The sequence below is a fragment of the Nannobrachium achirus genome (genome assembly GCF_963921795.1).
Source record: "Nannobrachium achirus genome assembly, chromosome: 22".
Classification (NCBI taxonomy): domain Eukaryota; kingdom Metazoa; phylum Chordata; class Actinopteri; order Myctophiformes; family Myctophidae; genus Nannobrachium; species Nannobrachium achirus.
Genome location: NC_137829.1, coordinates 32,694,292 through 32,718,006, shown reverse-complemented (window position 1 = coordinate 32,718,006; position 23,715 = coordinate 32,694,292). Strand labels below are relative to the sequence as shown.

The window sequence follows — 23,715 nt, the reverse complement described above, 5'->3', positions numbered from 1 at the left end:
TGATTTGTTAGGTATATACGTGGGGGCGAAAACCCAAAGCTGTGGGATCTCACCTTTTTGGAAGTTGTTTACCCCAAGTTTGACGAAGATATATAACGACGTGGATGGTCTTGTGCCTGCAGATGTCGGGGGTCATCTGCGTATCGTTGCATATTTTAGCGTTTTGTGTTTTTTTTTGTAAATGCTTGTTCATACTACAGCGTCACACGAAAGCATCACAAACACCAGATCTGCAAGCTCGAAAGGAATCCTTATAAGGACTCCTGGGGGTCCCCCGACCCCACTTTGAGAACCACAGACATCAAGTGTTTGCGAGTGCGTGGCCAGTCTCTCCGTTTTTGCTCAGAAGGGAAGCGCTCAACACACATGGAATCAAAATCCGCGGTCCCACAAAAGCCTCTCGGGTCGTCTGATGGGGACTTTTGTCTGCGGGAAATGGACCTTGGTTTAATGCTGTTAACACAAGCATGCGCGGAATGCAACAACACACAATTACCCTTTATTATATTACATTCATTTGAACACTAACCCGATAGCATCAACACACGCTCTCGCCGGGGAGAAGCCAGCCCGCCGTAGCGCTCTCTCTCTCCCCTCCTCACGCCAGCCCACACACCCGCCGAGCGCTGAAACGAAGCCTTTGTGCCGCTTTCCATGTCAAAATCTGTGAAGGGGGGTCCTGTCCCCTACACTGCGTGTAGCGAGTCAGATCATGTACTGTACAAGGGAGGTTCTAGGGCTGTCACGATTATGATATCTTACATGACGATTTTAATTGTCACTCAAATAATTGCGATTAACGATTTAACTGTGTTGTGGCTTGTAGGCTTTGAAACTGCACACATGGCAGTAATGACACGTAACCTAAATATACAAAGAAATTAAGGACATATTTCCCAACTTTACACTTTAAAAAGAACATTGATAGTGGAAATAGCTGATCTACAAGCTCACAACGCGTCGCATCGCTATTTCTGCTATTTCCACTATTTCTTTTTATGTTTGAACATATATAAACATCGTTCAACATGTAAACTATTATGACGATTATCACAAAATAATTGCGATTGCGTCAAATAATTGCGATTAGACGCTTCCTGGACGAGGGCCCACGTTACACCGAGGGTACATAATGTACGTACGCCGGATGGCGTGAAGTGGCGCGTTTGATGTCATCGTTTTTTTCCCGCAACGTCAACACTTCGCAGAGAAACACGCAAAAGACATAGCCTAATTTCTTTTGCCATCACTATAATATCGAACATCATCACGCACCAGAACAATGGGGTTGAGGTGGATAATTGGCAACGTTGGTGGTTTATTGGTTGGCTATTTAAAAATCACACCGGTGTGAAGTGAGCTGTGCTGCTGATGATGATGATGATGATGATAATACAGACCCACATGACTTCACAGGATAGGGACACAGGGCATCAGTATCTGCTACCAGTACCACCAGAATCTCATAAATAATGTTTTGGGGTGAGCATTCGGCACAACTGCCAATCAAAGTGACTGTACTGGCCAATCACAGGGCATCTTTTCCGGGACTTGGTAAAAAATCATAACATCTGTTTAGTAGAGTGTGATGGCTTGTGTGGGACAAAGATGGCATGGATGTGTTTGTAATGACAAGACAACTAGTAACACATTCATGAAAAATAAAAACACTTTTGATTTTAGGCCAGTGTCAAAAAAAGTGTTTTGCAAAAATCAGCCGGATGGTGGCGCTAGAAAAGGGCCATGTGAGAAATGATTTGCCATCCAAGGAGTGTGTGTGCAAAGTTTGGCATTGATAGGGCCAACGGTGGCGGAGATATGAGTAGGGCAAAAGTGTGACGTGACGTGACGTGACGTGACGTGACGTGACAGACTGACTGACTGACAGCCGGTGGAGCTTTTCATAGTAACTGCGACCTGACGGTCGCAATAACAGATCTACAAGCTCATATTCAAAATTAACAGATCTACTAGCTTGTAGCTCTACGAGCTTGTGCATTTGCTATTTTTGAAAAATGTTGAACTTTTGCGTGTGTGTGTTTTTTTTAACTCAAATCTTTGCTTCTTGGGGTCCCTGGAACAAAATGTTTGAGGTGGAAGGTCCGTGATACACTTACTGAACATACGTTTTTCAGAAAACTGTAAGGATTTAGGATGTTTTGTGGGGTCCCGATTTGATAAACACCTTTATAAGTTATGTTCTAACAGAATGAAATTAGAAATCAACATCGATATGAACATATTTACCCGTACCCTTCTAAATCATGCCCTGGATCTTTTACATACAGTACTGGGTTGGAATCCAGCTCAAGGCCACATTCTGTTGTCTCCCTGTCATCTCTAAACATTTTACTGTTCAGGGAGAGATAGAGATGGATCAGTTGTGATTCGTGTTGCAATTCAGCATGGTATGATCTAATGATGCATCTGCACTGCTTCCTCCACAGTCATGGAGAACATAATAAATAATGCATTTATTTGTGTTTCCATTGTATATAGTACAGTACAGTACAGTACATCATCTCATTTCCTTTTCTTAGTGTGGCATTTTTTTTATTCAGCAGTTTTCGGTTTCAAACCTCTCAGGACACACATCAACATAGCCTTCCTTTTGTTTGTTATTGTCTGTAATGTTCTTGTTGTTACGGCGCTCCATTTGAATAAACAAAGACTCAAATTCAACTTTGGGAGGTTTTTTTTGGAAGCAGAATGGCTAGCAGGTGCCGGGCTTAAGTGAAGCTTTTTTTTTGGCTTTTTTTGGCTTTTTGCTTTTCCCACTGGTGTGTTATTTTTTTCTTTCTTTGTGTGGTTATACTCATCACCACCACCACGTCTAGGTAGCAACGCAAACATGAAGTCATGAGCAACTCGAGCCACATCCTCCAATTGTAAAATCTATTATCGCCTCACATTACCGCCCTCCTTAGCTCCTAATGCCGGCATTCCACACTTTGTTTGTTTTGCTCCCGCCTTGAGTATTGGGGACTATACTTCTCACATGGTGGTTCTGAACTGCTTGACCGGTTGCCAGGCTGGCTGCTAAAAGCTCACCTGCATCCTTCCACACACCCTGCTGCCTTTAGAGCAGGGGTCTTCAACTTTGTCAGGCCAAGGACACCTTCGTTGAGAGAGAGATGAAGCAGGGACCTCCACAACCTTTTCGTAGATACCATATAGTTTAAGCTCAATCATCGGTGTATTTTGGATTCATGTCAATGTGTGTTTTCAGATATTTAACCACTTGAACCGTCAATACTTAATAAACTTGACCTTTTACTCTGTAGGCTACTTTGTCTGCTCTGTTTTCCCCTCTACACCAAACCTCTTTGCCTAAAAATGCCGATCTACAAGCTCACTATCAGCTATTTTCGGCTAAAGTTCTCAGAATATGGACGCTAGGGTTCAAGTGGTTAATATAAAAAATCGAACCTCTGTTCGAAGTGGAGCTGTGTGTGTGTGTGTGTGTGTGTGTGTGTGTGTGTGTGTGTGTGTGTGTGTGTGTGTGTGTGTGTGTGTGTGTGTGTGTGTGTGTGTGTGTGTGTGTGTGTGTGTGTGTGTGTGTGTGTGTGTGTGTGCAACAGCGCCCCTCCCTTAACATGTGTGATCAGAAAAGGTTACTGCAGGCTACATACAGACACGGAGACAGACAGACAGACCCAGGCTACATACAGACACGGAGACAGACAGACAGACAGACAGACAGACAGACCCACACACACCGCCACGTATAGGGAGCTTGTGTTCCACACAGCTCCAAAAAGGAGAAAAAAAGTTGCTATCACCCAAAGATTTGGAGGACCCCCTGTAGTATCTCTGAGGACCTCCTAGGGGTCCCGGACCCCTGTTGAAGAACCCTGCTTTAGACAAACACTTCACTGTGGTTTTGGGGGAGAACGTTTGGTTTCTTCTGACTGGGGTTTATGCCAGAGGAAATAAGCAGGTGTATGAAAACGAGCCCAAAAGATAGGCAACATGAGCACCTAAACCTATTATGTATCGGATATTTTTAAAAAGTAACACATTTTGAATATGTTTGGAAACATTTTAACAACACAAATCTGTTACGAGGGTCCCTGTCACAAAATATCTTTGGGGACAAATACATACCCATTTGGGGGGTCCTTGACATGAAAATGTTTGAGAACAACTGGTTTAGACAACATTAGGAAGCAAAGCCCAAATAAGCAACTACACTTTAGAAACAAGTCCTCCAAAAAACACAACCCCACAGCTAACCAATATTTACAACCGACTTTACAGAAATAAGCCCAAAGTCGCTTATAATAAGCAAACATGACAACACTGCTGGCTGGCTGGCTGGCTGACTGGCTGGCTGGCTGGCTGGCTGGCTGACTGACTGACTGACTGACTGGCTGGTTGGCTGGCTGGCTGGCTGGCTGACTGACTGACTGACTGACTGGCTGGCTGGCTGACTGGCTGACTGACTTACTGACTGACTGACTGACTGACTGACTGACTGACTGACTGACTGACTGACTGACTGGCTGGCTGGCTGACTGACTGACTGAATGGATGACTGACTGGCTGGCTGACTGACTGACTGACTGACTGGCTGACTTCACCAGACTGCAAGGGTGCAAAGTCCCACTGCAGGGTAGGAAGCAGGGGCGTCACAAGGGGTAGGAAAGTGGGACTGAGTTACTGGGGCCCAAGGTGGAGGGGCCCTAATAACTTTATCTATTGAAAAATAGCAGATATACAAGGTAGATCTGCTATTTTTGAAAAGTTGTGAAAATCTGTGAAAATCTTTGAATATATGTATTTTTTAAGCGAACATTTCAAACTCAAATTTTGCTTCTGGGGGTCCCTGGAACTAAATATTTTGAGATAGGGGGCTGTGGCCAAATACATATCATCTTGGGGGTCCTTGACATAGGTTTCTTGCACACATTTTCACGATTTAAAAAAAGAATAGCAGATATACAAGCTCGCAGTGCGGCACTCGGTGCCGCGCTGTGAGCTTGTATAATCTGCTATTTTTCAATAGTTAACATTCATGGGGGGCCCGCAGTGAATCCTTCTACCCAGGGCCCGGAATTTGGTGTGACGCCCCTGGTAGGAAGCAACTGCTTAATTAGCATGAGGCAGAATGTGAGCTATTCCAGCCGGGGGCAGCGGGCCACCTACACTCTGTCTGACCTTGACGTCACAGGGTCATGCTGTGACCCTGGGTGTGTGTGTGTGGGGGGGTATCCATCATTATTGTTTGTTTTTAAACACAGTTAGAATTATATCCCCTATGATGCCATTTAAGCAGTGGGTAAAGTAACTAAGTACATTTACTTAAGTACTGTACTTGAGTAATCTTTTGGGGTACTTTACTTATTTTTATTTCCAATTTTCAATACTACTCCACTACATTTCAGATCCACATTTTGTATTTTTACTCCACTACAGTTATTTGAAAACTTTTGTTAATAGTTACTTTTTTTGGGACCGTCAGGTCGCATTTACTATCAAAACCTCCACCGGCTGTCTGTCTGTCTGTCCGTCCGTCCGTCCGTCTGTCAGTCTGTCTGTCACGTCACGTTCTGCCAATCTCCAACAGGCACTGTTTAGATTGGGTAACTGGTCCGATATACATCACTGGCCACAGTGGCCAGATAGCCAAGAATTGGCGCATGTCGCCCTGAGGCGTCTTACTAGTAATAATAGCCTACTACAGTATGTATGGCTGTGGGCCTGGCCAGGGGGGCCGTGGGAGAGTGAGAAGGGTAGGCGATGAGCGGTGAGACTGAAGGAGGACAGGGGACTCTGACACCTGTCAGCTGGAGACTCAAGACACACTCCATAAGGCCAGAGGACATTCCTGTGACCACGCACACGCACACGCGCACACACACACACACACACACACACACACACACACACACACACACACACACACACACACACACACACACACACACACACACACACACACACACACACACACACACACACACACACACACACACACACAGTCCATAAGGCCAGAGGACATTCCTGTGACCGCATTCATACATTCCTCCAGGTTGCCATCATCATCATCATCATGCCTTTCACATTCTGAGACTGGAAAACACAACACGACACTCAACCTGTTGACTAAAAGACATTCCCCCAGAAATGTGTTACTGTATACATACAAATGATATCTAACTCTTTTTGAATGAGACGACATTCAAACTGTTCGTTTTTCTCCACATAAATGAACGCCCTACTTTGCTGTACAGGAGTGTGGCGCAAAAGCATAAAGAAAAATGTCGATCTACTGTACATAAATTCACAACAACGTGTCACAATCAATGCAACTGCTTTTTGCTATGATAGTGAAATCAGTAAAGTCTGTCTGTGGTTTCATGAATATTCATTATTGAACCAATGACGAGTTATCTACAGGGGGTCCTCCAAATCTTTGTGTAATAGAAACTTTTTTTCTCCTTTTTTATATTAACCACTTGAACCCTAGCGTCCATATTCTGGGAACTTTAGCCAAAAATAACCGATCTACAAGATCATTATGATTATTGATTATAGATCAGCTATTTTTGGCAAAGAGCTTTGGTGTAGAGGGGGAAAAGAGCAGACTAAGTACAGAGTGAAAGGTCAAGTTTATTAAGTATTGACAGTTCAAGTGGTTAAATATCTTAAAACACACATTGACATGAATCCAAAATACACTGACAATTAAACTATATGGAATCTATGAAAAGGTTGTGGGGGGTCCCTGCTTCATTTCTCTCTCAACTAAGGGGCCCTTGGCCTGAAAACGTTGAAGACCCCTGTCTTATGGTTTGGGAATAAGACTGTTTTTGTTTGTTTGTTTTTAAATCAGATGACAGCGATTTCCTGTTTAGAGTTAACATTCCTGTAGGCCCATAAGGGGCCTGCATTATGGCCATCAAAGGGGGACAAAGAATCCAATGACCCAAGGTGACTCCCGCATCCTCCAGCCTTGTGAATCCCATTAGCCAGCTTCACATTCGCACATGGCCGCCGTCCAGTTGTGCTTTTAGCTTGATTTGCAAACATCCGCAGTTGAGTGCACACAAGTACACACTGCAGGTTGTTCCTCTAATCAAATAGCGGCTCACCCCAAAGATAGCCGCGCTGCTTAATGTGCTTTCGCTAGTTGTAAAACATCTGGTTTGATTCTGCGACTTTAGGACCTCATTGTAAGAAAGAAACATACATCTGAAAATATAACCAGTACGTTTTAGAGGAAAGTGTAGTCCCTATCAGGGACGTGCTGGCCATTGGGAAAAGCGGGACAACTCCCGAACGGCCGGTTCATTCCCAGCTGGTCCAGGCCGGCCATAAGGAAAAAAAAATAAAATAAAATTTCGGCCTTCATTCCATTTTGGGGGCTGGGCGGCCAACAAAGTAAATCGTCATTGTCGGGCAGAAACCTCGTATCTCCAAGTTTCAAATGTATACATTTTTTCGCAAAGCAAAGCCCTGCTTAATCATACAAGGCCGTTGCACAAAAGTAGTGAAAACAGCAGATCTACAAGCACACAACGCCTCGCACCGCGAGGCGTTGTGTGCTTGTAGATCGGCTGTTTTCACTAGTTTAAATCATTTTTAAAATGATAAATACAAAACAAACGGTTTTGGACATACAAGGTTTCCACCCGACAACGACGAAATATAACTCATGTACAGTAATTGGCCCACTGGCTTGTCACTTGTCATGATCTGAAATGGCAAATCTTTAAGTAGCAGCAGCAGCAGCGCTATAGAGAGAGATCTCTCTCTATAGCGCGCAATGAGGGCCTCTCCAACTCTTTTTCCCGGGCTGAATCAGGGGCCCAGCATGTCCCTGGTCCCTATTGGGGGGGGGGGGACATTCAACAGAAATAGACGATCTACAAACGCATGGCACATTGTGAGCTTGTAGTTTGGCTGTTTTTGACAGAGACATTTAGTGTAGAGGGAAATACTAGCGCACCTTAAGGGGAGCTTTGGGGGACCCCAGTCGTCTTCTATATTGGGTTCATTGTTTTAACGAGTCATAATGAATGGAAGAATACATTTGACATTTGTTAGTGAACAAACACCATTGCAATAAGTGAGCAGGGATGGGTTTTGTGTGGTACTGTGTTTGTGCTTGTATATTTCCTTGACATCCGACACTTGCCGTAAGCCCATTGTTGGCTCTTCCTCATTCTGACATATCACAGAATGAGGTAAAACCTTCCAGCTGCATTCAGCGTTTAAGCCATGTAAATATTTGCTAATGGTGGCTAAGAATGGTATTGTTTACCTTCCCTGGGTTATCCAGTTCAGCTCTTGTAACTTTCTGCAGAGCTGCACATACAGTTGGGACAAACAAATGCACTTTGTCAGCAGAGAAGGTGAAAAGATTTTTTTTTTCTTTTTTTAAAAAGTTGTGCCGGAATTTAATGGTGGGCAGACAAGGAATGTACGTGGCTTCGACAATGACACAAGGCAGAGCCATAGTCAGCATAAGCCCCATGTTCTCGCTGTGTGGCACAAGTACTGAACTATTAAAGGGATCTTAGAGGTCAACATCTCTGATAACCTATAAGTCTCAACGTCCATAACTGGAAGCAGCTTGTAGTTCTGCTATTTTCCTGATTGGCTAACATTGGCTTCGAAAGTTTGCAGGAATTGTCCGTCTTGAACAAAATGCCTCAAATTATGAAAACAGCTTGTGATTTCCGAGAAATTCTGCAAGCACATTCCCACCAGGTCAAGGAACAAATGCCACCCTTTTCACATTGGCTTATTATAGCGCCACCAGAAGGCCAGAAAAACATACCTGACCCGGCGGAGACCTGTGCTCAGAAGAGCACACTTCGCCTCACAGCTCGAAGGTCCTGGGTTCGATTCCCGCCGGGGGAAGCTGTGGGCGCTGGGGGCGTGTTCCTCCACCCGCGTCATCAGCACCCACACCCTAGGTGGGGTTGGCGAGAGGGCCTTTCTGTGGTGAGTTTGCATGTTCTCCCCGTGTCTCCTTGGGCATAGGCCCCCACACAAAAACATGCAGTAGTCCTGGTTTCTATACTACCTCCCCCTAGCCAGCCGGGTGCTCCCCAATGTCCCCTGGCGCGGCAGGGGGAGAGCGGAAACCAGGACTACAGGTTAGGTAGTCACCGGGTGAGAAAAATGGGTTGCAAAACCGTGGGATAAAAAACATAAAAAAAAAAAAAAAAGAAGAGCACTGCTTCTAGTTTTTTATTTTGTCTTCGTCAGTGTAAAAAGGTAGTCGACGCACATGGCTCGTCATAGTTTTAGTCGACGGAATCAACACTGACTGGAGTGAGTGGAAGGTTGAAAGGCTGTTTTCAACATTGAAATTGTGTTTTATTTAGTTTGTTAGGATCCCCGTTAGCTGATCCATAAGAATAGCTAATGCACCATGGGGTCCGCACATAACATAGAATTATTGAATGCTTTAACCAGTGAAAAATAGCAGATATACAAGCTCACAGCGCGGCACCGAGTGCCGCGCTGCGAGCTTGTAGATCTGCTATTTTTGAAAAAGTCGTGAAAATGTGTGCAGATCTTTGAATACCGGTATGTATTTTAAAAGCGAACGTTTGTAACTCACATTTTGCTTCTGGGTGGTCCCTGGAACTAGATATTTTGAAATGGGGGTCCGTGGCCAAATAAATATCATTTTGGGGGTCCTTCACATGAAAAGGTTTGAGCACCACTGACATAGTAGTCTCTCAAGAACAGACTAACTGAGCTCCAGTTAAGTGAAAAGGACCTTTTCTTTGACGATGGGTGGCCAGATTGCTGACATAGAAACATAGGTTTTTTCCAAAAATCTTAGAAGGATTCAAAAGACACTAGAATCGGGTCAAAATTATAATTTTCACGATTTTTCAAAAATAGCAGATCTACAAGCTCGCAGCGCGGCACTCGATGCCGCGCTGTGAGCTTGTATATCTGCTACTTTTTTATATTTAAAGCATAAAATATTGCGTCATAATGTGTTCAGGCCTAAATGGGTTAAAAGGCCGTGTTCATACGGACACACAGACGTACACACTCGGTCACTTATTGGAGAGGCTGGCTCCGCTAAAAAATGGAGGGCTGTTCTCTTCAACATGCCACTGAGAAATATCACGTGAAACAGAAAGACAGTGAGCGACTGTGAGGCGTTGTACAGGAAGGGCACATCAGACGGTGCACATCCTGTTTGTCTCTCCGTTCTCATTAAGCACTCATCTTCTGCTCTGGAAACGCTCCGTGTCAGTGTCCTACTGGAGACCACTAGGGGTGTCTTCTAAAAATCGACGAATCGACGCGTCGTTTTAAGCCCCGGGAATCGACGCCAATTGTTTGAGTCGAAGCGAAAATATATATTTTTTTACATCACCAGTTATAGCCTACTACTGCCAGTACTGCGGTGCACTGCTGGACTGGTGTGGTGTCATGTACTTCCAATGAGAAGTAGCAATTGGCGAACAGTTATTTATTGTCTCGCACCAGCGTCGGGTTGAAAGTGAGACGGAACGGCCAGAACGGTTCAGAACCGCCGCTTCGTTAAAACATTCAGAGCCGGGACAGTGTTCCGTTAACACATTGACCGCCATTTTAACATACCTCCGTACTCCCACCTGCCATTCGTCTCCATAGACTTCCATGTAATTGGGTGTGCACGGATCATGCACACCCATGCCTAGATAATGCACCACGTGTGTCCACATTGCTCACAGCTTTCAAACAAAAAAATCCGAATGGAAATCCGTTCAGGCATTCATGAGATAACAGCCACTATGTTTAACAAAGATGGCTGCCAAAATGGCTGCCATGCTTGAAAGATGGGGTTGCTATGGGGGTTAAACATGCAATTTCGCGATTGCTATCATGCCTACTCCATTTTTTGGGGTCAAAAATTTTTTTTGAAAAAAAAAACTTTTTGATTTTTTTTTTTTTTTTTTTTTTTTTAATTCTCGGGACTATCGGGCCTGGCGGGGAAAGACATTGGAATAATCTCGGGACTATCGGGCCTGGCAGGGAATGAGTTAAGAGGAGGAAGCACGCTGTCAAAATCCCATATTAAATAACCTGCCACAGCACAAACGCGCGTCCACGAAGTAGTAAACAATCTTCTAAAGTCAAATTAACATACACAAGTGTAGGCTACAAGTTACATTTTCTAATTAAAGTGCTTCTGAATTGTTCCAGTGTTGTAATCCATGATGAATGATTGTGTTTCGCTGTGTTTGCGTCCATGACATGTCCACACTGCTGGCTCAAGCGGGAGCTGTGCCTCCACCTGTTTATGATCAGTTTCTGAAATGAATCCGTTCTCGACACTGACTCATTACTCTGTCAGTGCTCTGTGTCCCGCGACTGCGGACTGGATCCCATCGTTCATTTAAAAGAGCCGTTCAAGAGAGCGGAATCGTTTGCGAATGTCTCATCTCTACTGCACGCTGCAGACAGTGCAGAGAGACGGGGCAGAGTTGAAACAGCGGAGATGTTTTATTTGTTTTAACGGTGTGTTATAACTCTATGGTTGTACACTGCTATGCAGATAACATTTGTGCTCGCGCACCGATATCACCGAAAACACTGTGTATTCAATTCATCTCTTAACACATTGACCGCCATTTTAACATACCTCCGTACTCCCACCTGCCATTCGTCTCCATAGACTTCCATGTAATTGGGTGTGCACGGATCATGCACACCCATGCCTAGATAATGCACCACGTGTGTTCACATTGCTCACAGCTTTCAAACAAAAAAATCCGAATGGAAATCCGTTCAGGCATTCATGAGATAACAGCCACTATGTTTAACAAAGATGGCTGCCAAAATGGCTGCCATGCTTGAAAGATGGGGTTGCTATGGGGGTTAAACATGCAATTTCGCGATTGCTATCATGCCTACTCCATTTTTGGGGGTCAAAAAAAAAATTTGAAAAAAATTTTTTTTTGAAAAAAAAATATTTTTTTTTTCTTTTTTTTTTTAATTCTCGGGACTATCGGGCCTGGCGGGGAAAGACATTGGAATAATCTCGGGACTATCGGGCCTGGCAGGGAATGAGTTAATGTATTATTCTATTATGTTGACGTGGTTTAAAGCAACACTTTTTTTTTCTTTTTTTTTTACACAAAGTAGACTATAAAACGATTCGTCGACGCGTCGGATTAACCCCCGCGACTCGAATCGACTTCATAAATCCTGTGTCGAAGACAGCCCTAGAGACCACCATCATCATCATTACGCTCTTCCTGTTTAGTGGTGGAAAGTCACTAAGTACTATTTTACTAAGTAGTATTTTTTACTTTACTTGAGTATCTCTAATTTCAAATACTTTGGCTTTTGCCCCACAACACCTCGGATCCAAATGTTGTACTTTTACTCCACTACATTTAATTGAAAACGTTATAGTCACTAGGTACTTTGTAGATGTTGATATTGATTATAGGCCTTTAAGTAGACTGCATTTTGATTCCAGACGTTTACTTGTAACAGAGTATTTCTATATTGCAGCATTGATACTTTAATACTTACTTTAAGTATACAATGTGAGTACTTTTTCCACCACTGTGCATGTGTCCTGGTGCTGTGTGCTCCTCCGGCCTCGGGGACTGTCACAGTGATAACAGGATTATAGCCGGGGGCGGGGCGGACACCCTCCACATGTCATGGGTTCTGGTGCAGTCCAGGCTAAAGGACAGGACAGCCAAACCAACGCCACTATGACTGACTGCCCGTTGTAGCCAGGTTGAAGGCTGTTTTATATAATGGCAAGACAAAAAATTACCCAAGCCGACAGGACTGTTGTTTGACATGGTATTATAGTATGGCATTGGTTTTCAATGCGAGGGAAACGAAGAAAAAAAGATAAAACTATATACAATCAGATTATTGTGGCTGTTTAATCAATTTTTAAAGACTCCTGGCATTTAGAACATCAAGTTTTTCAAACCACCTTCTTCTTCTTACAGTATATTTATCTAGCTTGTAGGTCGGATATTTTGGAACCAATTACGGGTCCGAAATTTGGTTCCATTTGTACACTCTGAGTTACCTTTATGGGTCCATTTGGTTCCATTTCAACACTCTCAGAGTCACAGACCTGTAAGAGTCCATTTCCGGACGCCACTTTGAGTAGGACGACTGGGATAGTGTACCCCCCCCCCCCCCACCCCACCCTCCAGGTCAAGCCAGTTGAGAGAAACACTGTTGTGGAGGGAGACGCATTGTGTTCGTGACACTGTGTGAATAGACTGTCTTTGGAAATTCTTTCAGAGCTTGATGCCATTGAATCAGTTCGTCATCGCGCTGCATGTGAAAGCTAGACCTGTGTGCCAAGTGTAATTGCTGTATAGTAAATGTCATGTGAGAATAGCATCAAGTCAGTGAGTCTGTCTGGACCATGTTCAAGCCTGCTATTTAGAAGATTAGAAGAAGATTAAGCTCTATTAATCCCCATGGGGAAATTCTTTTTCTTTTTTTTACACACCCATATAGGCCTGAAATACAGACATGCACACACAGGGCTTGTAGTGGAGACATGCTAATAATGCGGGGAAGTTGGAGGAGTTAGGGCTTTTGATGCCTTGCTTTTATGCTGCTATCAGTCCTTAAACTGTGGTCTGTGCCGGACTTGAACCAGCCAGTTCCTGAGCCAAGTTCTGGTCGAAGAGATTTTGTTTAGAGGGGAAAAAAGGAGGGTCCCTAGTATAGAGCCCTGGGGGACCCCAGTTAACAGCATCTATAGCAGGGGCAATTATGTTTTCCATGGGGCCACATGAACAACAGAAAATATTGTGGAGGGCCGGGTTCAAAAGGCAGTGCTCCCCGCAAGATGTGCTCCCCGCGAACTAAACACACAGCTTTACTGCCGACTTCAGTAAATAAATACTTAGCAGTACATTTCTTTTTTTGAAAACCCAGCATTCGGTATCGACTTTTCTTTTTTTAGCCACTTTAGCAATTTTTGATGGGTAAGGTCTTGACTTGTGAAGTTGTGACCAGTCTGACCACTTGCTTGTTATTGAAACAATGATCCAATGATGACGCACACATGCTGATGTATGCACTGCGTCCATATGTACGTGAATAAAAAACGTCAAAATAAAAGTAATGCAGCTTTAGTCTATGCATGAGGTAAAATTAGGAAATGTGTTTATTTTGTAATTTGCCATTAACCCTACACGGGCCAGTCAGAGTGAACCAAAGGGCCGTATACACGGCCCCCGGGCCGCACAATGCCCAGGTCTGCTGGGTTTAAGTGGTTTAACCTAGCAGCCTGTTTCACTTGTACAACTGAAGTATCTTCCAGAGCCTCAACATGTCTTAATAACATAACACCACGTAATAACTTCAATCTTCAGTCTCGTAACCATAGATTCTGTGTAATAACAATATGGCTAAACGTATGTTTGTTCCTTTTTCAGGTATCTTCATCCTGTGTCCCTGCAACCAACTATGAACTGGTAAGACAGTCTTTCTCACTTGCTAAGCTTTTTCCCGGATCACGGCCCATCCTGGCAGTGATCAGGGCCAACCCATCTGTTAATGCTTAATACGGCAGACGAACATGTGGCCAGATGGGTGGGCCTGTGCATTTTAAAGCATATATATATCGTCACTGTCGGGCAGAAACCTCATATCTCTAAGTTTCAAATGTGTATGTTTTTTTTCATAAAGTAAAGCCCTGCTTCATCATACAAGACTGTCGCGCATTACTAGTGAAAATAGTAGATCTACAAGCACACAGCGCCTCACACCGGCTATTTTCATTATTTTAAAATGATAAATACAAAACGAACGGTTTTGGACATACAAGGTTTCCACCCGACAACAAAGATATATTTATTTTTATGATTGATTAATCGATTGTGTTCTCCCTGCAAGCCAAATTACGTCATGATGACGTTATGATAACGTCCTCCAGTGACTCCGGTGACGTTCAGAACTAGGCCAGATCACAGCCCATATGGGGATGATCTTGACGTCATTACCAGGACGTCATATGGACTATAGCATTATTGTTATTGTTTGTAATGTTAGTTGAAATATGAGCATGCAAGGTTAAATTCTGGGACATATCTGATTATATATATATGATATTTATCTGGTCTCAATCGGACGTCCGTTTTCGTGGACAGGATTTATGTTGGTTGAAATCAGGAGATATTCTAGGCCAGATCTGACTAGTCATGGTTTGACTTGATCTGGCCCCAATTGAGACGTCACTGATTGGTCCAGGTCCTGACCGTGCTTGCTGGGCTGGCTTGGATCAATGGAACTATAATACTATACTTTGAGCTCCTATTTATCAGCATGGTCAAGGTTCGAAAGACAAAAAAATACTATGACATTTTCTTTTATATACACTTTTTTATATTAATGTTATATTATTAGCCCAGGCCCACAAGTTTGGAATCGCTGCCTTAACACCCATAAGCCTTTGTTATCTTCATGAACACAGTGTTGTTAACTGGTGTAGAATAATTGGCAACAGCATCAGGATTCAGCACCGCGCCGGTTATGAGCTACATTTGAGGAATTCTGTGGTTCAGCAATAGAACAAGCCACCTCCATGGCGGATGCCCCACTCTCCGTCACTGAAAAGGTTTTTACGAGTGACTGTTTGTAACAGAAATGGCTGTGCATTTCTGGATGTGCTAATCGCTAATCATAGACAGAACCATGAGGTAAGAGCCTTTCATGAATGCACACTTGAAAGGCTGCTTCCATGTATCTGTCATTGCAACTTTTCAGTGGTGGTAACTAAGTACATTTTTACATTTTAACTTTTTGTGTTTTTTGATGAGTTAACGCCCTACTTGAACGCAGTACAGCGTTACACAAAAGCATTAAAAGTAGCATATCCGCAAGCTGTCAATTTCATGTCAATTTATCAGTACATTAATACTTCTACTCCACTACATCTCAGAGGCAAATATTGTAGTTACTTAATGTAACCGTGCAGATCTACAAGCTCACATTGTGTATCATTTTACTTGAGTCCAATTTTGAATGCGGGACGGTTACGTGTAACAAAGTATTTCTACATCGTTGTGTTACTACTTTTACTTTTACTAATCAGGGCAGTTTTTCCACCACTGTTTCTCAAACTACATTGGACATAGTGGGAAACAGCCTGGGCATGCAATGTGTTTTTGCAAAGGCAATAAAAAAAGAATAATAAAAAGAATAAAACATTAGCTTGCCCCCTTTCCTTATTTGGTATTGGTGTTAGATGCAGTTTGTTGGATTTGGACTCTGACTATCTCAGTAATGTTTAAATTGTACAGTGGTGGAATTTGTTTTAATATTTCCTCTGTTACAAGTAGAAGGCCTGTACTAACAAAATTATTGGCTTCAAAATATCCTCACAGAACCCTTCCAAGGTCGCCGTATTTGACCCGGGGCGAGCATGTTTTGGCACGAGATGTGGTGGAGTAGGTCTACGAGTGTATTGAAAAATGGATCAGGTACAGAAAAAAAAAGTACCTCAAAATTGTACAGTAGCCTACTAGAGTAAATGTGCTTCAATACTTTCAACCAGTGGACTTGGATATGATTTGCTCACACTGGGGTACTCTTCTGGTTTTTTCGTATTCTTCTGGGGTACTTGGAAAACCATGAAAAAACATCTACGAGCCGATTCTACCATTCTACATTCACACACACTGGGAATAGTTCTTCAAAGTGTTTGCCTTTCATAAAAGCTGCAGTAATCGTGTAAGAACATGTTATTTTGCTCTGCAGATGAAGACATCTGGGTTTTTTTTTGTCTTCATTTTTTTTTTTTTTTGTAGAGAACAATGGGGCATGACATAGTTTATACTGTACCTTGAACAGGGACGTGCTGGGCCCCGTATTCAGCCCGGGAAAAAGAGTTGGAGAGGCCCTCATTGCGCGCTATAGAGAGAGATCTCTCTCTATAGCGCTGCTGCTACTCAAAGATTTGGGACAAAGTGACAAGCCAGTGGGCCAATTACATGAGTTATATTTCGTCGTTGTCGGGTGGAAACCTTGTATGTCCAAAACCGTTTGTTTTGTATTTAGCATTTTAAAAATGATTTAAACTAGTGAAAACAGTCGATCTACAAGCACACAACGGCTCCATTTGTCCAGAGTTACAGGCCCGCATGGGTGTGGAGAATGAACTCTAGTGAATCAACTACAGCGTTGAGAATCATCTGTTCTCTCTCATTTATACCCCCATTGATTCTGTATGGGGACCCAAATGTATTTGTGTGAGAATCATGCATTTGGGTCCCCATCCAGGCCCATGCATTTGGTTCTCCTTGTCCTAGGAATGTGACAAATACAAAAAAGATATTTTTGAACTCAAGTCTCCATGGCGTGATTAATCAATAGAAAAAAAAGTCATTTTGGGGGTGAACTAATCATTTAACATTAAACCTTCCTCTCCTCTCCTCTCCTCTCCTCTCCTCCTCTGGGCTGCGTTATGGCTGCTGATTGCCCTCGTAAACGATGATGAGCTAAGATGTAAAACACTCCCTGACGTACCCGTGTTACCGCCACAGAGAGAGAGAGAGAGAGAGAGAGAGAGAGAGAAAAGGAAAGTTTCCCTTTCTAGTTCAAGGCCGTCCTGTGGACAGCCAACGGTTTCCGTAAATCGCGAAACCAAGGCCAGATGGACGATAGTGCTCGAGGAGCAGAGAGAGTGAGTGGCATGGGAACTAGATATGCATTCGACACCTGCCCTGATGTGTTCCTTCTGTGTACACCGGGTTGCTTATGACACGTATGGGCACGTTGCGCTGCATGACGTGTCTGTGATGGCCGTGTGTACGTTGTGCATTGACCTACAGTTTGTCCGCTAACAGGAAATGGATGAGGTTCCGATTTTGTTCGGAAAGCGTTTGACGGACGTGTGCCGGTCCTGTGTGTGTGTGTGTGTGTGTGTGTGTGTGTGTGTGTGTGTGTGTGTGTGTGTGTGTGTGTGTGTGTGTGTGTGTGTGTGTGTGTGTGTGTGTGTGTGTGTGTGTGTGTGTGTGTGTGTGTGTGCGCGCGCGTACATGCGTGCGTGCACGTGTGGCACTGCGTGCATGTATAACATTTAAATGTGTAATGCTGTGTAGTGGCCTGACTCATGGCTTAAATCAGTGGTTCTCAAAGTGGATTCCAGGGACTCTGTGGGTTCCTTTATGGGGGTCTAAATTGACCCATACTTGATGCCATACTTGAAGGCAGCATTCAAGAGAATTGCCTTGTCCAAACTCTCCTGAACTTGAATGCAGCGCATCTTATGTTGAAAGAATTGCCCTCTCTGTGTGGAAATCCATACCGTACGCCAATACATCTCCAGTATTGGCTTGATTAATGCTTAGTTCCGTGTGGTATCAAGTACCGCAAATATCCAACCTCCAAGCTCACAACGTATAGTGCTGCAACGCGTTGTGAGCTTGGAGGTTTGCTATTTTCGATATTTTCACCAAAAGATACTTTTAGAACGTTCAGCCCCTGCCTCTCTAACATTCTCTGTACGTCCCTGGTAACTCTGAGACTGTACAAATGGAACCAAATGGTCCCATTTGGATCCATTAGGTACATTGTCAGAGTTAAGGGGAGACCTCGAAACTTGAAAGTTTGAGAAACACTGGGTTAAATCATCTCTCCTCCAGTCCTTGTTTGGTGAATTCTCTGTGAGTGGACATGATTTACTTGGATATACTCAGGTGCAGACTGGCGTCAGATTAACTGAATAAATCAGGTTACAGGCAGAATAATGGAGCAAAGGGAGAAAAAAAAATGCAAACGGTTTATTTTCTGAAGCCAGACATTCTGCGGCGATACTGAGAGGTATACTGCCTTAATTACAGCTTTATATCGGGCGGTACTAGCGCTGAGTTATGAAAGGAAATCCATTTACAGGATGGATACATCTCTAATCACTAGGCATTAAAAATGATTCTGAGCAGGGACCACGCCGCGGATTGCTTGAGTGCAGGCAGTCTGCTAAAATGACGGCTTTAAGCCGACCCAAAGCATGCAGGCCTAAGTGGTCACAAAGTCGAGATTTACACATATTTACTTTATAAGGAACACACTGCAAGTTAGATGATATAAAAAGGGGGTCGTAAATGACAAATAAATATTTGAATAAGCCCCCGGTGCAGATTGTAAGCAGGTGAAAGTGGTGTGTTGTTACAGTATTGTTCTCCCTTTCTAAACAAGTCTTAAGCACTTCTCCTTACTTGGACTGCATGGTTTTTCATCATGTTCTGACACAGTGAAGTCAAGAGTAAACTACTAAAACTAGTCACCTGCCCTACTAGTCCATGGGCCATACAAGATGTCGCTCTCCAAAAGGTGGCAAAGGTTTACTATGCATTTTTGAAAAAGCTCTATATCTGTAGATAATATTTTGGTATGATAACCCTTTCTGAGACACAGCTTATCAGCCCCTGGAGTTGGTGTCCTATTAACACATTGGGTGCCCCTGGATTGAGCCCCATTTATCTCCTCTAGCTGCCCAGGCCCACCACCATTGTATTGAATCCGGCCCTGCTGCGTCAATGCATGTGTCATGACGTCACTTGGTCACATGAGCGCAGACAGGATGTTATTGTGTAACTTTCTGTATGGACCAGTGTTGATCATAGCTGTTCATTGCCGATCAAAATTTGGACATTTTGCCGCACCCCGTCACAGTTTTAGCCATAAAACAAACATCAGAGATAAAGGGCGTTAAAGATGGGGAAATGCATTGGAGTATACGGAGAAAAACGGCCGCGCGATGCTCTCAGCGTCGACTCGAAGCGACTAGCGGCTAAGGGCTACATCCAGGCGCAGCCCCAACCTAACGGTGAGATTTAAAGCTATACTGTGTAAGTTGCTCAACTAGTGGTCAGTAGCGTCCGCGTCTTTCGGACGTTTTTCGCCGCGGACCGGGCCTCACACCCCCGCGTCACCCCCGCGTCTGCCTCCACCTCGCCGAGATCTATCTTTAGAGTCCCTGTGCGTTCAGGCATTCCGGAGAAACGGAGTGTTTCACCCGAGTATAGATAGAGACACACGGGCGCCTACAAATATGGCCGCCCTATTGTGATAGCTAGCGACCCCACTTCAAGATGCGCTGTGATTGGCCGGCAGTGTATAACCCTCGCTGTGATTGGCCGGTAGTGTATGATGACGTAATTTTTGCGTGAAAACCGGACCCCGGTCAGGATCATAGAAAACATATAAAGAGAAGGCTTCAGAAGCTGAAAATAACGGAGTGGGTGTTCTAAAACTTTAGCGATTTAAGAGTTAGGACAATTTTAAGATTTGTTTTATAAAAAAAGTTACATGGTACAACTTTAAAGTTAATACTGTAAATACAGTAAACACGTCAACGCGTCGTGGGCCTCCCGCGACATCAAAGAGATTGATGCGTGGGCACTCGCTGTGTTAACTTTACTATACAGGAACAAAATGTAAAAAAATAATGTGCTTTAAGTAGCATATAGGGGTCAAACTAGGGCTTTTTCATGATTCTGAATCCGTTGCAAGCATCTGTTTTGTACGAAAAACTTTCCTTGGGCTAAAAACTGACCCACAAAACTATGGTTTAGTGATGAAAAGTGATAAGTCATTACTTTTCACAGTTTTGTGGGGGCTGTTTTAGCTCACAGCGGGGCACTCGGTGCCGCGCCGTGAGCTTGTAGATTTGCTTCTTCTTTTTGAGCGGTGGTCACACCATCTCCATAGCGTGGCCGTGTGTGTAGGTATGTTTGTTTGTTTGTGGGTGGGTGTGTCTGTCTGTATGTAGCCTGTGGTGTAGTACCTTTTATGACCACACATGTTAAGGGAGGGGCGCTGTTTTCAGGCCAGGCCAGGCACACACACACATGCACACACACACACACACACACACAGGGGGAAAGGGGGGGGGGGGGGTTGGTGGGTAAACCACCGCTCAGTTCACACGGGTGTGATTTTTTTTCTTTTTTTTATCTTTGTCTTTGAATATTTTGACCCGGTTCTCTGAAAAACCTATGTTTCTATGTCAGTGGTGCTCAAACTTCTTCATGTCAACGACCCCCAAAATATATATTTTCATAAATATTTTTTTGAAATGCAGGAAAAGAAAATGAGATTGTACTCGAGTCGTGACCTTTAAATGTAATTGGCCACGGACCCCCATCTTAAAACATTTAGTTCCATTTCTGAAACAGAGTTCAAGTGGTTGTAAGCCCTGCCCCGACTGTTCATCATGGCGCAATCGAACAGAACATTCCAGTGTTAGGAATGGAGGAAGGCGGTCTGGGAAGGTTGTGCCAATCGGCAGTAAGTGATGAAATGTGATACGGAGGTCCTCTCTCCATCAGCCCTGATGACAGACATGGCTACTCCCCAGCACACTCCCTCCTAGTTGGGGGGGCGGCCTGGCCGGGGTGCATGCTGGGAGCATACCGCCGACGCGCTTTCTTGTGGAGCCGGTGCTGACAGGACGCACAGTAGCAGGGGTGTCGCACCACATTCTGGGTACTGGGTACAAGGATTCACTGCGGGCCCCCGCACAATTATGTTGTGCTTTAACTATTGAAAAATAGCAGAGCGCTGCGAGCGCTGCGAGCGCTGCGAGCTCGTAGATCTGCTATTTTTGAAAAATCATGAAAATGTGTGCAAGTCTTTGAATATTTCAAATCCTTCTAAGGTTTTTTTGGAAAAACCTACATTTCTATGTCAGTGGTGCTCAAACTTTTTCACGTGAAGGACCCCTAAAATGATATGTATTTGGCCACGGACCCCCATCTCAAAATATTTAGTTCCAGGAACCCCCTCAGAAGCAAAATTTGAGCTACAAATGCTTAAAAAAACATATATTCAAAGATTTGCAGTTTGCACACATTTTCACAACTTAGCAGATCTACAAGCTTGCAGCGCGGCACTCGGTGCCACGCTGTGAGCTTGTAGATCTGCTATTTTTCAAAAGCCAAAATATTAAGGCCCCTCCACCTTGGGCCCTAGTAACTCAGTCCCACTTTTCCCCCCCTTGTGACGCCCCTGCACAGTAGCTTTTGGAGGGACACGGAGAAGACGCAAGGACTGTGTGAAAGGGGAGGGGAATGTAGCATGGCATATTTGAGAGTTTATTTCTGTTTGTTATTTCTTTTCTGGGTACGTGATGTCATCTAAACACTTCTTCCCACACATACTTAAGCACATGAAGCATTAGTTATACCCAAAATACACATGCACGCAGTCATGCCCACATAAAGCAACAAACAGACACATATCCACACTCACGCACGCACACAGGCACACACTCAACACAAAACCATAAACTGCCTGCCACCTGCATCATTCACCTTTATTCACGGCCTGTGTCCGGTTAAGGGCCCGGCGCCAGCAAATCGCTTTCTAATGAGTAACTGCGAGGCAAAGATGGCTCTCGATGTGTTCCAATTAGCCTCGTGTTTAGAACCGGCCCCCGAGGTCACTGATGTGATCTATTGCTCTCAGGGGCGTCACAAGGGTGGGGGGGGAGTGGGACTGAGTTACCAGGGCCCAAGGTGGTGGAGGGGCCTTAATTATTTTATACTTTAGCTATTGAAAAATAGCAGATATACAAGCCCACAGCGCCCACAGCTTGTAGATCTGCTGTTTTTGAAAAGTCGTGAAAATGTGTGTGCACATCTTTGAATATAATGTCTTTTTTAAGCGAACTTTTGTAACTCAAATGTTGCTTCTGGGGGTCCCTGGAACTAAATACTTTGAGATGGGGGTCTGTGTTGCCAAACACATATCATTTTGGGGGTCCTTCACGTGAAAAAGTTTGAGTGCCGCTGACGTAGGTTTTTCATAAAACTTCAAAGACTTTTCACGAAAGATTTTCACGATTTAAAAAAAAAATAGCAGATCTACAAGCTCGCAGTGAGCTTGTATATCTGCTGTTTATCAATAGTTAAAGCAAAAAATAACGCAGTGAATCCTTGTACACAGGGCGCAGAATTTGGTGCAACACCCTTGATTGCTCTCTGTATACAAGCCCCGTCCAGGCAGGCCGCAGCGATATATATATACGACCCCAACTCCCCAGGCGCTTGTATACAAACCAGCTAGCACGCACCTCAAACACTGGCCATGCCTGGCGGTGCACGGCAAGAGAAGACAGATCTCTATTTCTTTCTTTTTTTCCCCCCTCCTCTCGAGAACCAGGTGTAGCCGCAACTGGACTTGTCAAGTGCATGTGAGTTAGGCCCTACTTAAGAGCCTAAAACGCGTCTCCTCTCCAAACAGGAGAGGTGTACCATAGTATAGTGTTTGTCATGCTAAAACTGGGACTATATTAAAATAAATCATCTGTGTCATCTTCTCTGACATGGGAAGACATAAAGCACGCTGTTTCAGGAAACACTGAAATATGACAGTCTTGGCTGAAGCAGTGGTGGAAAGTAACTAAGTACATGTACTTGTTGTGTTTGTACTTTATTTGAGTACTTCCAATTTCCAATACTTTTTATTTCTACTCCACTACATCTCGGATCCAAATATTGTACTATTATTACTCCACTACATTTATTTATTTATTTTATTTTGTACTCATTTTGAAGTACTTTTACTATACTTGAGTACTCAATTTTCCTTTTTTATGCTTTATATGTACTTCACTATATCTCAGAGGTAATTATTAACAGCTCTAGTTACTATAGTTACTTTATAGAGTCAGATTGTTATTACAAAACACATTAGCCATGTAAGCCCTATTTTTGTAAACTTGTGTAACGTTAATTGCCTTGATTC

General features: G+C 43.7%; 1 protein-coding gene across 1 annotated transcript in view; it reads left to right on the top strand.

The window, feature by feature from the left end:
- The window catches only part of tns1b (tensin 1b), a gene marked incomplete at its 5' end in the record, with an annotated part of 487,320 nt that overhangs the window by 245,120 nt on the left and 218,485 nt on the right, over nucleotides 1–23,715 (top strand). The window contains one exon of the mRNA XM_080752851.1: nucleotides 14,400–14,438. Within this exon, the coding sequence (XP_080608977.1) occupies nucleotides 14,400–14,438 (39 nt within the window). The remainder of the gene's footprint in view (nucleotides 1–14,399; nucleotides 14,439–23,715) is intronic.